General features: G+C 33.8%; 2 protein-coding genes across 5 annotated transcripts; one reads left to right on the forward strand and one right to left on the reverse strand.

Annotated features, from left to right (window-relative positions):
• Positions 1-1,122: 1,122 nt before the first annotated feature.
• Positions 1,123-5,175, reverse strand: LOC112527866 (bifunctional adenosine 5'-phosphosulfate phosphorylase/adenylylsulfatase HINT4). 3 transcript variants are annotated; one of them, XM_025138707.1, is made up of 6 exons: positions 5,022-5,175; positions 4,860-4,906; positions 2,119-2,195; positions 1,955-2,021; positions 1,545-1,622; positions 1,123-1,433 (listed from the first exon to the last, which is right to left on the reverse strand). In XM_025138707.1, the coding sequence occupies exons 1-6, from the start codon at positions 5,103-5,105 to the stop codon at positions 1,349-1,351; spliced, it is 438 nt and encodes a 145-aa protein (XP_024994475.1). In that variant the 5' UTR covers positions 5,106-5,175; the 3' UTR covers positions 1,123-1,348. The 3 variants fall into 3 exon arrangements, with proteins under 3 accessions (XP_024994475.1, XP_024994476.1, XP_024994474.1); XM_025138708.1 differs by having other exon boundaries at positions 1,123-1,438; positions 5,022-5,155; XM_025138706.1 differs by having other exon boundaries at positions 1,123-1,460; positions 5,022-5,155.
• Positions 5,176-5,911: 736 nt separating this feature from the next.
• On the forward strand, positions 5,912-12,087 carry LOC112527958 (protein arginine N-methyltransferase 7). Of its 2 annotated transcripts, none has more exons than XM_025138823.1 (14): positions 5,912-6,255; positions 7,149-7,383; positions 7,479-7,604; positions 7,925-8,089; positions 8,165-8,283; positions 8,390-8,493; positions 9,309-9,595; positions 9,690-9,926; positions 10,192-10,265; positions 10,605-10,698; positions 10,895-11,044; positions 11,150-11,224; positions 11,304-11,400; positions 11,716-12,087. In XM_025138823.1, exons 1-14 carry the CDS (start codon positions 5,936-5,938, stop codon positions 11,838-11,840), a joined length of 2,208 nt encoding a protein of 735 aa, XP_024994591.1. In that variant the 5' UTR covers positions 5,912-5,935; the 3' UTR covers positions 11,841-12,087. The 2 variants fall into 2 exon arrangements, with proteins under 2 accessions (XP_024994591.1, XP_024994592.1); XM_025138824.1 differs by having other exon boundaries at positions 8,172-8,233.
• The last annotated feature ends 3,794 nt before the right edge of the window (positions 12,088-15,881 follow it).

Raw genomic sequence — 15,881 nt, forward strand, 5'->3', positions numbered from 1 at the left:
CATATTATTCATATATATATATATATATATATTTATAAACAAACAAAAGTTTCCAAAGCGAAAATGGTCACGTTCTCATGACCAAAAAAGAAACTTGGATGTGCACCCTATATGGCAACTCTCATTGGTGTTAACATTGTAGAAGCTAACCATGCAGCATTAAAATCTGCATGAGCTGTCTTAAGGTGCAACACACACTATACATGTGATACTTTGTGTTGTTATGGATAGACTAACACAAGCCTACCAGCAAATATAGTAAAAAGCCTTTTAGCATATCATAGTCCCAACTTGGAAAAGCAAGTTTGATGTAGGCCTTAGGTCTAGGCTAGAAACTATGGGTAAGCAAATGAAGATAAGGTTTTATCGTCATGATAATCATACAACTACTTGGGACTTTTTTTGTCTCAACTGAAACACAAAGGTTGAAGTTGAACCATGTAATCAATACAAGTAAAGGAACCACGGAAAACCTATGCCTACCATTCAGCACAAACTATATTATAGTGGCCCAGCTAGATTTGCTACATTTAATTGGAAGATAACCTAGAGGTCTTGAGTTTGCATCCTACATGTGTGTATAGCTTAGTATATTACCAAAGGTACATTAACATGCTGGTGGTAGAAAAAAAAGAAACACATGTATGTTCATCACTATGGTTAAGAAACTTAGTTTCACAAAAAGCAATCCCTCATTAGCTCACTACGAGTGCTATTTAGTAGCACAAGTTTTCAGTCTAAACTATGGACTTCTTTCTATTCCTAGCCTAATTCTACAGGATGCCTAAACTTTATGGCAGATGCAAATCAAATTTCCTTATATCTATCTTCTGAGTTGGATTAAAGCCATTCTATATTGAAGGCTGGGTTTAGTTGATCTTTCTGAAGGGCTCCAAACTAACAAAGTTTCTTCTGCTGCTTACTTAGGACATTGCCCGTGATATGTAAAATGCCAAAAGCCAACATGTTTAACTTCCTTTGCCTAAATCAACAGTCATTAAGGGGATCATGATATTGAATTAATAACCATGTGAAATGACTTCAATAGAACTATTGACAAGTTCATCAAGGTAAGTAATTCATTTCCCTATAGTAACAATCATCAAGATGGATCACGATATTGAATTAAAAACCATGTGAAATAACTTCAAAGCAAGTATTGACAGGTTCATTAAGGTAACTAACTAGCATTACAGTTTGGTTGAAGAATCACAGAGGAAACCAATGATCTTTAGACTTCAATGGAAGCATTTGTATGTACTGTGGCCAATTAACATGTAAACAATATAAATGTTATATGTAGCAGGCAAAGGACAGTCGAATAAAATTGTTCGTGAGGGAGAGTTAGTTATGGCTTCAATCTTTCCAACAGTTTCCGGGCTTCAATAAATCCACCTAGCGGTCCCAAAGATGAGTATTTCACCCTTCTCCACCTGTTCTTTAAGTTCTTAAAGATTAAACTGGTTGTTTGCAGACATTTTTAGAGTGTATTAATCATCTCAACAAAAATAAAGAAGTTATGTGATGAAACAAAATATGCACACCTGGGTACATATGGAAGTGCCAAACAGTGAAGGTGGAGATGATTTACGCTGTTCAAGGGAGGTTGATGAAAACCAAATCTGGTTCAAGGAAAAAATGTATGTAATGATAAGCAAGACTTCTGCATGCAAAGAAAATATTATATATTTCCTTTCCTTAAACTGGCTTTGTCCAATTAGATTCCGAAGGTTTAAAACCTGGCCTGGGTTTCAGTAAGAGTAAGCAAATTGAACAAAACCTATCAACTTTTAGCCAAGAAAGATATAAGATATTGGCATTCGGACAGTTAGCATAAGTTGCACCAAAGTGTTGTGGTTGTCTAGACTCCTGTATATTAGCATCTGAAGATCAGGGTTAGACGGTCAGTGGATCTGAAAGTGAATTAAACATGTTCATTTATGAAACTTGCTACCTGTACTGAATGGAATTAGGTGCATCTCTGCTTAGCAACGTTTGCCCCACATTTAACATATGACTGACTGGAAAAGAAGATAACAGAAATCAAACATTGAACAAGAGAAAAATTGACAAATAATCTTGAAAATTGGCTAGAAAACTTATTGCTTTCTGCAATACCCAAAGAATAGTCTTCTGTCCTCCTTCGGAGGTCCTTAACTGTTGCAATGTGATCCACAGGAATCACTAAGTAATGCCTATCAAAGTAAACACCATAGGGTCAAGTTATATCACAACCAAAATCTAATGGCATATGATGCACATGGAAAGAGTCCTGTTTCAAGATGAGTCCTAGCACTGTTATTGGTACATGCTTCTTGAGATATCAAGAGGGTTTCAAGTTGGAAATGATGCCTATGAGCCTATCAATGTACACACTCATTTCAAGTTGGTATGCTTCTGAGATTTCTAAGGATAAGGTTGGACATATTTTATTATTTCATTGACTCTACTTAGGTTCCTGTAATTTGTATTACGATGATGCAATTTGGAAAGTTAGACTTGGTACACTAGAAGCAGTATTGCTCTGAATAAGGAGTACAGTAGATACCATATTTATTGGACTAATTTTCAATATCTTACAGTTAAAGATTGGATATAGGAAGGTAAGGGAAAGCTGTTATGACTTAACTTAGCAAACCTTAAGCCAAAACCAGTTAGCCTAGGCTAAAGCGCATCAGTTAGCTCATCTCGATTAATTGTTTTACTCCATCGTCACTTATATATGGGCAGGTCCTCGATTTATTCCAATTAGTCACGCCCCTTGCTGAAATTAGTTTTGGGCAATTCAACCTTGACCAATGCTATTCTCTTATCAGGAATCACAACTCTTTAGTCTTTAGCAGTGCATTTAAATTTCTATATAGGAGATGGACAACAGTTGCATGCATATAGTGATCACTCTTTTTCTCCTTGATTGATGCTAGCCAACCTTCTTCTACCACTCCTCGTTTCTCTATCATATCCACTTGCATGTGGCTATACATCCAAGTAAACATCTGAACTTAAGCAAATCTAGTTGTACGTTCATGTTGTCTCTAGAAGGCCCAACACTTGGACGCATATTTTTTATCATTTAAAGAGCCCTTTTGAAGGAGGAAATAGTAAAAGGAAAAAGGACTCGACTACTTGTATTCTGTCTATCAAAGAGCCATTTTGAAGTATCACATATCAGGGCATTAGAAGCAAACTTTGTTACTATTTATGATCACAAACCCATATTACCTATGTAATGGTATAAACAAAATAATTAATAAGAGATTACCAAACCACAATCGGACCACTAAGAGATACAACAATTACTATACTTCAGGAAAAATATTCCATGTCATAGTATCATGCAGACAAATAATATGAAGATAAAATTCAGGTCTACAACTGGGTGGGATAAGAATAAGAACAGAGAGAAGAAGGGTGGACCACAGTCAAAAATAATAACAACGGATATACATAAAAAAGAAACTGAACTGTGTACTTCTATATTGACTATCGAAGAGCCATTTAGGAGCATCAGATATCAGGGTATTAGGATCAAACATTTATTTATGATCACATATCTGTTTTACCCATATCCTATGTAATGGTAGAAACAAATTAATTTATTAGAGACTTTGAAAGCACAATGGGAACCATTGAGAGATGCTTTGGGAAAAAAATTCCAACCCATATAGATGGCTAAAACAATCAAATGTTCACCAACAAATTGCAAAAAAGTTCACTGATTTTTCTTAGATTGCAGAGGCTGATAGATTTCTCACAAACAACCCTTAATTTCCCGATCTAAATTTTTATAAGTTCAAACTACACACCTTCACCAATTATCCAGCTCATATTTTTGTACTCAATTGGTTGATTGTTATTAGATAGATTAACATTTCCTCCAGGAAAAGCAAATGTACCAATTAGTACGGAACTGCATAAAATCTCCTAATTCTTGTAGTCTCTGCTTTCTCTTTTATTTTCTATTTTAATGGCAAGATCACCTAATTCCTTTTTCTCCCAGGACAAGTGATACATATGAATAAGGCCACAAAGGTGAAAAACAAAAATTCTAACAAGATACATATGAAAAGGACATAATACAGAGGAATTGGTACAAGAAAACCTAAAGTGGAATAGTTGATCATTAAGCCACGATTTCAACCGAGCAGTATCAGCAATAGTGGAATAGTTGAAAAAACAACATTTGACAGCCAATAAGCATTAGTGTGGTTAGAATGTTAGAATGCTACATATAGTTAGAATGCTTAAGGTTTTTGAATGTCACCGACAAGGGATAATTATCACAAGTTCACAAAAAATGAACCTGAAAGCAACACCTCATACAAGCAAACATAACACTGAAGTCCCTTGAAACTAAAACAAATTTCATAAAGAATAGTACATTCGATTCCTAGTGACCATCTAAGTTCAACATCATAATTCATACATATCAGTATGTCAAGGGAGGTTCACTGGGACTAATATTGTTCAAAACCCGTTCAACCCTTGTACTCTAAGTCGCAAATAGATAGATTCTTTACCCACTTCAAATATAATAAGAATTGAAATTTCAACATAGAAAGTCATTCTCAGTACCATTATAAGAAAAGTTCTATTCTGACTGTGCTTACATAAGCTCACTTTCAGACTATCGAGCACGGTTAACGAAGCAAAATTAGACTCTAACGCAAACGAATTATGAGTTCAATCGGAAAAATCACAAATCACGCACACTGATTAACGTAACGTGCGCTCTAATCATACTTAAACTTCATCAGTAACATCAATTTTCCACATGAGAATAGCTTGAATTCTTTAACATAAACAACATTCAACGTAAATTATTGGGATTTGGGAAGAATCCAAATGAAAGAAGATACCTGGAAGCTGAAGGATTGATGTCTTGAAACGCAACAACCTTTTCATCCTGCAAAAATCAAAAGGTGACATCAAATAACAAGGAAATCATCGAAATCGGAGAACGTAAGTGTCAATAATATCAATTTTGCAAGTTGTGTGCCAATTAGGGAAAGAGGCCGGACGGTGTGGAGGAGAGTAGTGGTGGTGGATGAGCGAGCAATCTGACAAAAGATGCAGGATGGGGAAGCTGCCGCCGTTCCCGCCATTATCTGCCCGCCCCGATGACAGTCGTTCTCCTTCGTCAGACGGATCCTCCTACCATACGATATTAGCAAAGAGGATATGCACAATTAGGCCATCATTCTTTTATTTTTGTACAATATCAGTCCCTAATATTCAAATTTGACCCTGATTTATGTCCACAAGATGTAATAAACATTTGAGAAAAAACAACGCAAATAAGAAAATCGTTGAAATGTTTTTTAACTTTATCTTTAGATCTTAAATACTACACTCATCATAGAAGTTTATCAGATCAGACCATCCTTATAATATACAAAGAAAAACTACAGATGTTTGAGATACATGGTCTTACGACTTTGCGAAGACTTGTGTTTTTGGTAAATAGTTACCCGTGTCTGGTCACTGCAACCCCTTTTATGAGAAGGTACCCCTTCTCTCGAACTTACGAGACTATTTGGCCGAGTTCTTTAGAGAGAGTTGTCTCACGTCCCTAAGTATTCTCTACCTACCCATCTGTGTCAGTTTCGGGTACAGGTACTCGTTGTTGAAGGTCGTTCGTTAACAACTCGAAGGTATTTTTCTTGAAATTTAAAGATTTGTCTAAGGATATTTTGTGTTACAAGTCGATGGTTCTTTATAAAAACATCTTTTACCCTGATATTGTACTTATGCATGAGATTTGTTAGATCCATTTGGTTTAGGAGAAAAGTGTGAAAGGTTAAGGGCCAAATGTGCATTTCTCAATTCTAGAAACAAAAACGGGTTCAAATGAAACCCGATCAACAGCTGTTTATCCGGGCTAAACCCGAGGTTTAGAACTAGAAAACCTCGGTGGAGAAAACCGCCGAAAGTAATGCGTTGTCAACTCCAAACCCTAGCTCGCATCGTCTCCGTCGCTCGTACACCTGCCGGCGGTAGACGTCGGTCAAGCAAAGCCGTAAGTCGATTAATGAGCACTAAGTCAACCGGTCTTATGTTCCAGCTCAAGGTCAATCCGCTCACCGGTAACTCGGAGTGGGTAGTGATTGAAGAAGAAGTCGATGCTATCTCACCTAAACCAACGCTGGCGACCACTTCTTACCTCGATATGCTCAATGACGCTCCGAGAAACAGAGCCTATCGAAATGCTATTGATAGAACTGTTTCGAAACAATGTCATGTTCTGGATATTGGGTATGGAATCACATTACCATTTTCTATCGGCTGCTTCTATTTTTCGTTTCAGAGCTCATACTATCGTGCTTCATGCTGGTAAAAGAAATTAATCGCTTGTGTGTAATTTATGAAACGGTCTATCAGTATATATTTGTGACATCATCTATTAACCGAGAATGTAAATTGTGATCGGGTTTAAAGAGACGTTTCATTTATTCACTGCTTTAGTTTACCTCAATTCTCCATTTCCCATTTTGCAAGTCCTGTCTCATTATACTAGCGACAAGTAAATTTTACCCACGAGCATTCCATTCTCCATTTCCTATTTTGCAGTTCCTGTCTCAATTATACTCCCCACAAATAAATTTTCCCAAAACCACATCTTCAATTCTCCTCACACCTTATAAATTGACAATATAGAAATCAAATGGTCAAAACCAAGAGTTATTCAGAACAATTTCCATTTTAAAAGTTCTTTGAAATTTAAATTGGTGTTTGTCCCTACTGAATGATGATTCAAGTCCTCTAAAACCAGTTATTTCACAATTACCGATTTCTTATCGCTAGTACCTTCCGAAGTATCATCATTCCGGTCACCAGAACCTCTATGTAATTTGCAAGGGAAAGGCATGAGCTTTGGTAGGTTTGCTTTTTTAGGAAATATTTAGAGAAATTTGTTTGTAACTTAATGGTTTTTTTGATAAACTCGTAAATTATTAATGGCTGGACAACACAAACCTTTTAGCTGATCCTCGTTTCTGTCCTTTTTGTGTGTGGGGGCATGTAAGATTAGAGTAAGAATTTTCACAACAAAGTTTCCATGTTCATGGTTTGATGGACCATGTTACACACTTGCATAGTAAAGGATTTTGTGGTTGCTGAAAAATATTAATTTTAGTGCTCTTGGGTAGATCTGGAACAGGCTTGCTATCAATGATGGCTGCACGAGCTATGGGCATTGACGACTTATCAGAATGCTCAAAATCTAAAGGAATGGTCACTGCCTGTGAATCATACCTTCTTATGGTCAAGTTGATGAAGAAGGTTTTACGTGCCAACAACATGGACCGTAAGATTCGTGTTTTAAACAAGAGATCAGATGAACTAAAAGTTGGTGTTGACATTGCTTCTCGTGCGGATGTTCTAGTGAGCATAGTTTGTAACCTATTTTACTTGCATCAAACTACTATTTTAATAAAGAGAAGTAATAATAATCAATGGTTTATATATTGCAACCGTAGGTTAGTGAAATACTGGACTCAGAGCTCCTGGGTGAAGGGCTGATCCCTTCTCTTCAGCATGCACATGATAAGCTATTGGTGGAAAATTATCGGACCGTGCCTTATAGAGCATCTACTTATGGCCAGGTGATTAATGGAACTTGTTGCTATTTTTTTCTTCATGTCCATAAACATTGTGAATATTGTTTATTTTATCTTCTTTATTCATCTGCTATCCAGGGCACCCAGTAAACTGTGCTATCTCTGGTTCGCTAATGTTCCCCTTAGACCCATCAAACTCATGTTGGAAGGACAGGGGTTGCGCATCATTTGGATCTTTATTTGCAAATTGTTAATATTACTTGGTTCCATTTGTTAATGTCTGAAAGAGGAATATGCAAGTAAAGGAAGCACTTGCGAAAGCCAGATAATCAATAATTTCTTTTCAAATGTTTCAATTCTTCCAGCTGGTGGAAAGCACATATCTATGGAAGCTGCATGATCTATTTAACAATGAAGCAAATTTAATAGATGGGATTCATCTTGTTCCAAAAGGAAAGGAGTGTATTTTACGAGTCAAACCACAGCAGTTTGCTATGCATTGTGATGCAATGGGCGAAGAAATTCGACTGGTATTTGTAAATATATTTTCTTTATAAATTTCTTTTGGTGAAGTTCTTTTCCTCCTCAGTTTAGTATCTATCCAGCTGTCAGAACCTTTCAAAATTTTTGAGTTTGACTTTTGGAAACGGCCAGACAGTCACGGACAAACCCAGGTACATATAAAGGCAACTGATGATGGTACAGTTCATGCTGTTATTTCATGGTATGGTATTTTGGAGTAGGCAATCATTTTCTATCAAAAGATTGTTAAGATGCTTGTATCTTGATTTTTTCTTTTTTTATTGTAATTTTTACTTTTTATGTTTTAGGTGGGTGCTTCAGCTTGATGAGGAAGGGGAGATTTTTTATTCCACATCCCCTAAATGGATAAATAATCCACTCTCAAAGAATGGATTACCATCTTCATATCCATGTGAGTTTATTTGTTTCATTGATTTCATATGTGACAACCATATTGAGAAAATATCTTTTGCATGAAGGCTGGGTAGAGTTTTCCTGATGATATGTTTCAACAAATCAAAAATGTAATCAAACAATTGAATTTTGATGTTGTTAGGATGAATTATCACGAGCAATTGTAAATGCAGTTAATGAAAAGATCAAACATAATATTTACATGTTCAACAAATTGTTTACCTCCTGGTTGTGCTAGGATTTTTTTTATATCTTATGAACTAAGCAGTTACTGCTATAGCGGAAAACAGATAGTGGTTTATGTAATAAATAAAAGTAAGTACATATATGGGGTACTTAATATATTATGTTTGTGATACATATCTAATAGTAATACTCAATAAAAACACAAAGTTTCGACATTATAAAGTTTTTCATGATCAAGTCTCAAAATCAAATGATAAAGTCGCAAAATCAATAGTGGATTCTTTGAAGGAAGACTGCTCCATTATAAGCACCCAACAATTGTAATCTTTGTCTTCCAAAGTGTGGGGTGGGGGATAACTCGAAATCATGGAATGGTTTGCAGTGGAGAACAGTCTATATATCCAACCTATACCCTGTAGGGTGTATATTTAGACGTTTTAAGTGAGAAATCTAAATTTAAGGAGAAGATATTCAAGTATGCATAAAGAATAAAGAACTTCTGTTTATGTAACTTGAGGATTGACTACGATCCTTCTCACATAAAACGTATTTTATAAAATAATCTGTTATGTATTTCTCTTTTCCACATTAGGATTCTATAATATAGCTGTAGTAGTACCTCTGTAGGTACCAGGGATTGGTGCGACCATTGGAAACAGTGTGTCTGGTTCAGCAAAGGGAAAGGTTTGCCGGTGTACAAGGATGGGGATGTTTGCATGGATGCTACTCATACAGAAACTAGCATCTCATATGAATTTGAGGCTCAGTCACAAAGATCGGAGGTATATCATCTTGAAGTTAGCACCCAAGACTCTCACATCCAAGACTCTCACATCAATCTCTCACCTGAAAGAATTGCAATCTATGGAGATAGCCACTGGAGACTTGCCATTTTAAAGGCCCTAAACTCTGCTGTACTCTCTCTTTCTCTGTATCTCAGTATAGATATACGAGTGTTGACACACATCATGTTGGTGGATTTGCTAATTAGATATCATGTCATTGCAGTTGCAAAAGAAAGACTCTCCTTTGTGTGTTATTGCAGATGATAGCATCTTTTTAACAATTTCCGTTGCTCATCTTTCCAAGACATCGCACATAATAGCGTTGTTTCCTGGTCTTCGGGAGAAGGGATCCCAATACTTGCAAGCTGTTGCTGATGAAAATGGTTACTCAATGGATAGGATAGAGGTTATAACCACAAGGAAACAACAATGGACTATGAATGATACTCATCAAAAGAAGGTTACTGCACCTACTTCAGCTTCTTCACATTTTGAAAATGTGCTTCTATTGAGTGTACTTAATTATGATGCAAGATCTTGCAGTTCGGATATTGTTATTCCTCTTTCAGCTTGTCTTCTTATCCATAGTTAACACCAACTGTTACTCTTCAGTCGTATACTACTTCAAATTACCAATAACTGAAAAAATAGTTAGGGTTACTTTCATTACTGCAACAAACTATAGCTGTATCCAAACACCTTTTGATTTCTTGTCTAATGTCCAGGTTGACCTTTTGATAGCAGAGCCGTTTTACTTTGGTGCAGAGGGGATGCTTCCTTGGCACAACCTGCAGTTTTGGTAAATATGGAGTAACATTATACGTGTAGTATGTAATCTGAGCTTTACTTTTCCATATGTTAAAATGATAGTAGGATTTAGCGTGGTTTTATTAGAATAATAGGAAAACCCTAGAATGCATAAACAGTTCTTGTGGAAGCTTGATTCCACACGCATGAGAATCCTCTGTTTCTGTATGATCACCTATACATAAAGGTCGTTGTGGCCTATTTTTGTACAAAAAGTAAAAGAAACCTCAAAGGACTTAAATGACCCATGGTCTTTTTGTTAGACAATTGCTATCTTTATTATAGGTCATTTACCTAAACTGGTGCTTCTCATTTTCAAATGGGTTTGTAGGAGCAAAAGAACGATGCTTGATTCCATCTTATCTGAAGATGTGTGCATAATGCCTTGCAAAGGAATTTTAAAGGCTTGTGCAATGTCTCTCCCGGTAAGCATTTATCAATCTGCAACTGTAATTTACATTCCACCTGTTCAGAGGGAAATGCATATTCCCTTTTTGCCCTTCCAGGAAACAGCTTTCCTAGAAAAGCTACCCAAAAATGCTTAATCCCAGCTACTGCATTCTAGTGTCAAATCATAAATTTAGTTTTTAGTTTCATTGTTTGACGGAAGTGAAAGTGTAGGATCTTTGGAGAAGTCGCCGTTCCCTAGAAAACATTGAAGGGTTTGATCACACAATGGTCAACTCTACGTTAGGAGCATGTGGTGGCCTATCATCGTCAAGCGAAAGCCCTTGTTTACCCTTTTTTATTTGGCAATGTGGAGAGATTAAGGTAATAATTTGTCTTCTTTATATACACTCATTTCATTCCTGAAAACGAAATTCAGCCGTTTTCCTATTTCTTTTTTAATCTTTTAATGGTGTTGAATTACTTCAGAAGCTTAGTGATACATACACCATTATGGAGTTCGATTTGTTAAAACCGTTGAGTTCATGCCATGGGAAAGCAGAGGTAGCAAATTCTCCTTTTAATTTTGTAGGGTCTATTGAGGACAGTAAGCATTGGCATTGATAATAAAAACACATTACAGGTGAGATTCAGAGAAACAGGAGTGTGCCATGGGTTTGCACTTTGGATAGATTGGGTTATGGATTCAAATGGCAGCGTTGTGATGTCAACTGGACCAGGTTCGGTTTGATGAGAATTATTGAATTATATATAACTTGGGATCATGTGAGACTAGCCTGTTTTCGTGTGACCCATGAGACCAGCTTTTTACACGTAAAACTTCACAGTAAAACACCGAAGCCTTCAAGGTGTTTTTGCTGTGAAGCTTTGGAGTTTTTTTATCTTCACAAAGTTTTGCTGTGAAGTTTCAAGTGTAAAATTGTGGTTTCACGGGTCTCATGAAAATAGGTTTATCTCACGTGAACCCAACCCTATATATATATATATATAAAATTGGAAACGTAACAAGTTCTAGTTTATGGTGTTTTGATCAGATGAAAGGTATTGGAAGCAAGGCGTGAAGCTTCTGGCAGAACCATTAGTAGTTAGTAAAAACATATGTTCGACAGTTATCGATGCATCTTTTGATCCATCGACCGGTGAACTTTCGGTCTCATAACGATTCATTGGATGACATTAAGAATGAGTACATTGGATTTTGACAGCCATGGTTGTTGGCTGGCTAAAACCATCGTATCTCACGATTTGTATTATTGGTGTTTGTAATTTTTATATTTTATCATTTTTTTTTAAACTTGGAATTTGGGTTCTTTTATCATTCAAATTTAAGTCATCTGCAGATGTAATACGCCTTTTACTTTTTAAATTCTAAGTTCTTAATCTTGTGAACTATTTGGGTAACAAAATCTTTGAGTGTAGAAATTTAAGTATTTTAAGATATTAGTTTTATATGATTGTAATAAATAATTGTATTAGTCTCTGGAAGACTGCTTTTCCACAAACAAATAATTGTAACAAAATTAAGACAAATATATGTAGTTTTAATAATAAATCATTAAACTTTCTTATTTTGAATAATTAAGTCTCCAAATATTTTCTTAATAAACAAATAATTGGTTTTTTAAATATTAAGGGGGTGTTCGAGATTTGCTTATTTAAAATAACTTATGTTTTTTTTTGGTAAAAGTGCTTATTAACTTATGTGGTATCAAATCGGAGTTTTGTAAAAAATGTTTGGATTAATTTATAGCGGTACCAAAAAGTAATAAACTGATAACATGTTAAAAAAAATTCATCATTTATAATAATTTCTTTGACAAAAATTTATATCAATAAGATTAATAATTAACAAACATTAATAAAACAAAGTTAAAATGGTAAACTGGTAATAAGCAGTTTTTCATAAGTCAGGAAGTATTAACTTTATCAAAAACTGCTTATTACCGGTTTGACACCGGTATAAACAGTTTTATTTTTCCTCCTCCAAACACTAGCATTTAGCATATCACCGGTGCCAAACTGAAATAAGTCAAAAAAACACTTAAAATAAGCAATCTCAAACACCCCCTGATTATGTACATTATTTTAACTCAAAAAACTACTAATAGTCGACTAGGAAGTCTTAAACAAAAGAAAAGCATAAATCAGTTTTATCGATTTCAAATCTTATGTCATAAATTTGCTTTGTACCTAAAGTCACCGCTCCCTATCATCATCTGCTCTCTATCATCGTCGTTGGGCTCTTGCCATCGATCTCCATCTTTTTATTAGGTTTTTTGTTTTTGGATTTTCCCTATTTTTTGGTTTGTCTATACATATTTCATTAAAATGTTGTAAAAGAAGGAGAATCGAAAAAAAAAAAAAACCATATAAAAAAGAGAGGAAGATCGATGATAGGAGCCAATGACGACAATGATTGGTATAAAGAATGGACGATGATTAGGCAACGAAGGGGACCAATGTCATTCAGGAAGGGTTTAAATGGCGTAGAGTTTGTAAATGGTAAAACTGATTTAAGTTTTTTTTTTTTTTTTACTTTCGAACTTTTCTATCTAGTTATATTTAGTTTTTTGAGTTAAAATGATGTAAGTAATCAGTTTTAAAAGTTCAATGGTTTATTTGTTCAAAAAATAATGCTCAAGAATTGAATCATTCAAAATAAAAAAAATTAAAGGTTTATTTATTTAAAGAATAAAGTTTAAAGACTTAATCATTCAAAATAAAAATGTTCCGATTTTTTTATTTAAAAAATAGTTTCTTAATCAATCAAATGGAAAAGTTCTTAGGTCTTTTTTTTATTTTTATTTTCCTTTTTTAAAATAGTTGAACTGGACCATCATACTTCATAAAACTAATAGCCAACCAACAACTTTCTTGTTCTTTTAAAAGCTATTCTTTTCAAAACTACATAAAATCATAAAAATCAAATTGAAAGGATGGAAAATAGAATGAATCATAGAACATAACTGAGGGTTCAAATTCACTAATTATAAATTCGAGATTGAATCCCGTTATATTGCATAGATACTCTTATAGTGTGTGTGTGTATATATATATATATATATATATATAGGTGGAGGTTCAAACGAGAACCCCTGTGATTTACGAGAATGCGAGAACAACCTAATAACCTCAAACTTTTTTAATTAATAAATTAACTTTTATTATATATAAATAATTTAATAAGGGCAATAATGTAATTAAGTAATTTTTATAATTTTTATTTTATTTTAATTAACCATAATTATCCTTTCACGTTCCACGTTTTACTCTTGGTAATTTTCTTCTTCTCCTTGTCGTTCATGATAATCTCCAGATAGTCGATGACTTAACATCTTTTCTTCATATCACACTCCTATCACATGATTATCACACTCATATCACATGATTATCACACCCATATTACATGATTACACCAAAATTTTAACTTATCAACCAAAACGATAACCCAAGTGATGTATAACAGTGATTATCACACCCCTATCACATGATTATCACACACCTATCACATGATTATTACACCCAAATCACATGATGACACCAAAATTTTAACTTATTAACTAAAACGTTAACCCAAGTGATGTATAACGGTGATTATCACACCTCTATCACATAAGTATCACATCCCTATCACATGATTACACCAAAATTTTAACTTATTAACCAAAACGATAACCCAAGTAATGTATAATGGTGATTATCACACCCCTATCACATGATTATCACACCCCTATCACATGATTATCACACACATATCACATGATTATCACACCTAGTATAATTATAACCTATCGAAACCATTCAAAATCGTTGTGATAATGTCTAACATAACCAATTGAAACTATGATGAAATCGAGTGACATTGATATCACATGAGTATCACAACTAATCGATTAAAAACTTATTCAAAACGAGTAATTTTGAAAGATATCTTGAATTTGTCTGCTTGTTGCATACAATGGCTTCTCGATTAGGGTTCTTGGTTGATTAGGGTTGTGTGTTCTTCGTTGATCACCGTCGATCAATGTTTGCTTCCGTCGATTGTTTTTTGTGATTTGAAGTTATGAGTCTTTTTGAATTCGTAACCGTTTACTAGATAATGATAATAATGATCGTGTTTAAAAGATAATGATCGTGTTTAAAAGATTTGATGATATCATTTCCATTATTACCCTTTTAATTTTAAATTTTTTGAATCTTTTTCAATTTCAATTTTAATTTTAAAAATTTTTAATTTTATTTTTTATCACAATATGTGGTTATTGGGTTGTTCTCGCGTTCTTGTAAATCATAGGGGTTCTCGTTTGAACCATTCCCTACATATATATATATATATATATATATATATATATATATACACACTAGAAGACTATTCGTGCAATGCATCGAGACACATTTTCATTTCAATGTTTTATTTTATTTTTTATTCATGTTACGATTTTATGTGGTTTTGAGAAAGCGACAATGTTTATATTTTTGAATAAAATATAAATTTGAAAATATTATGTAAAATTTGCAAAAGATATATTAATATTAGTATCAAATTAACTATTTAAAAATTTTTGTTTGTATATTTTTTTTAATTCAAAATTTTTATTGTAATTTAATTTAACATAACGAAGTAACTTAATTTAAGTTTAATAATATATTTTTTATAAATATAATAATTAGGTATTCTGTTATAACTCAATAATTATCTTATAGATTTTTTAGGTTTTAAAATGAGATGTTTATTCACTATTTGATTATATTTATCCGCAATTAGTTACACGAATCCAAACAAAGAGCTTTAATAAGTTGTACTTATGCACAATTTACTTGTAATCTTAAATTTCAAATAATATGCATTAATAAACAGTACTTCATGCATAAAAATGGTTTTTAAGAGTTTTGTCAAATGCTTTATAATATAGTGTGTGTGTGTGTGTATATATATATATATATGTATATATAGGGTATATTTCAAATGCAACCATGTCCATTTGTACAACCAATGCAACCTGATTAATTGAGATATTTATGGAAATGATGAGAGTTCATTTATTATGATTTGAATATTTATGGAAGATGAATATGGTTCATTAACTATGATCAATACTTTATATTAGAAAACAATCAAAACTTATATGAAATCACATATTCATCAAATTAAATAGACGGTTGAGATTGGGTTGTATTGGTTGTACAAATGTAAAGGGTT

The sequence above is a fragment of the Cynara cardunculus genome, assembly GCF_001531365.2.
Source record: "Cynara cardunculus var. scolymus isolate 2C chromosome LG 15, CcrdV1, whole genome shotgun sequence".
Lineage (NCBI taxonomy): Eukaryota > Viridiplantae > Streptophyta > Magnoliopsida > Asterales > Asteraceae > Cynara > Cynara cardunculus.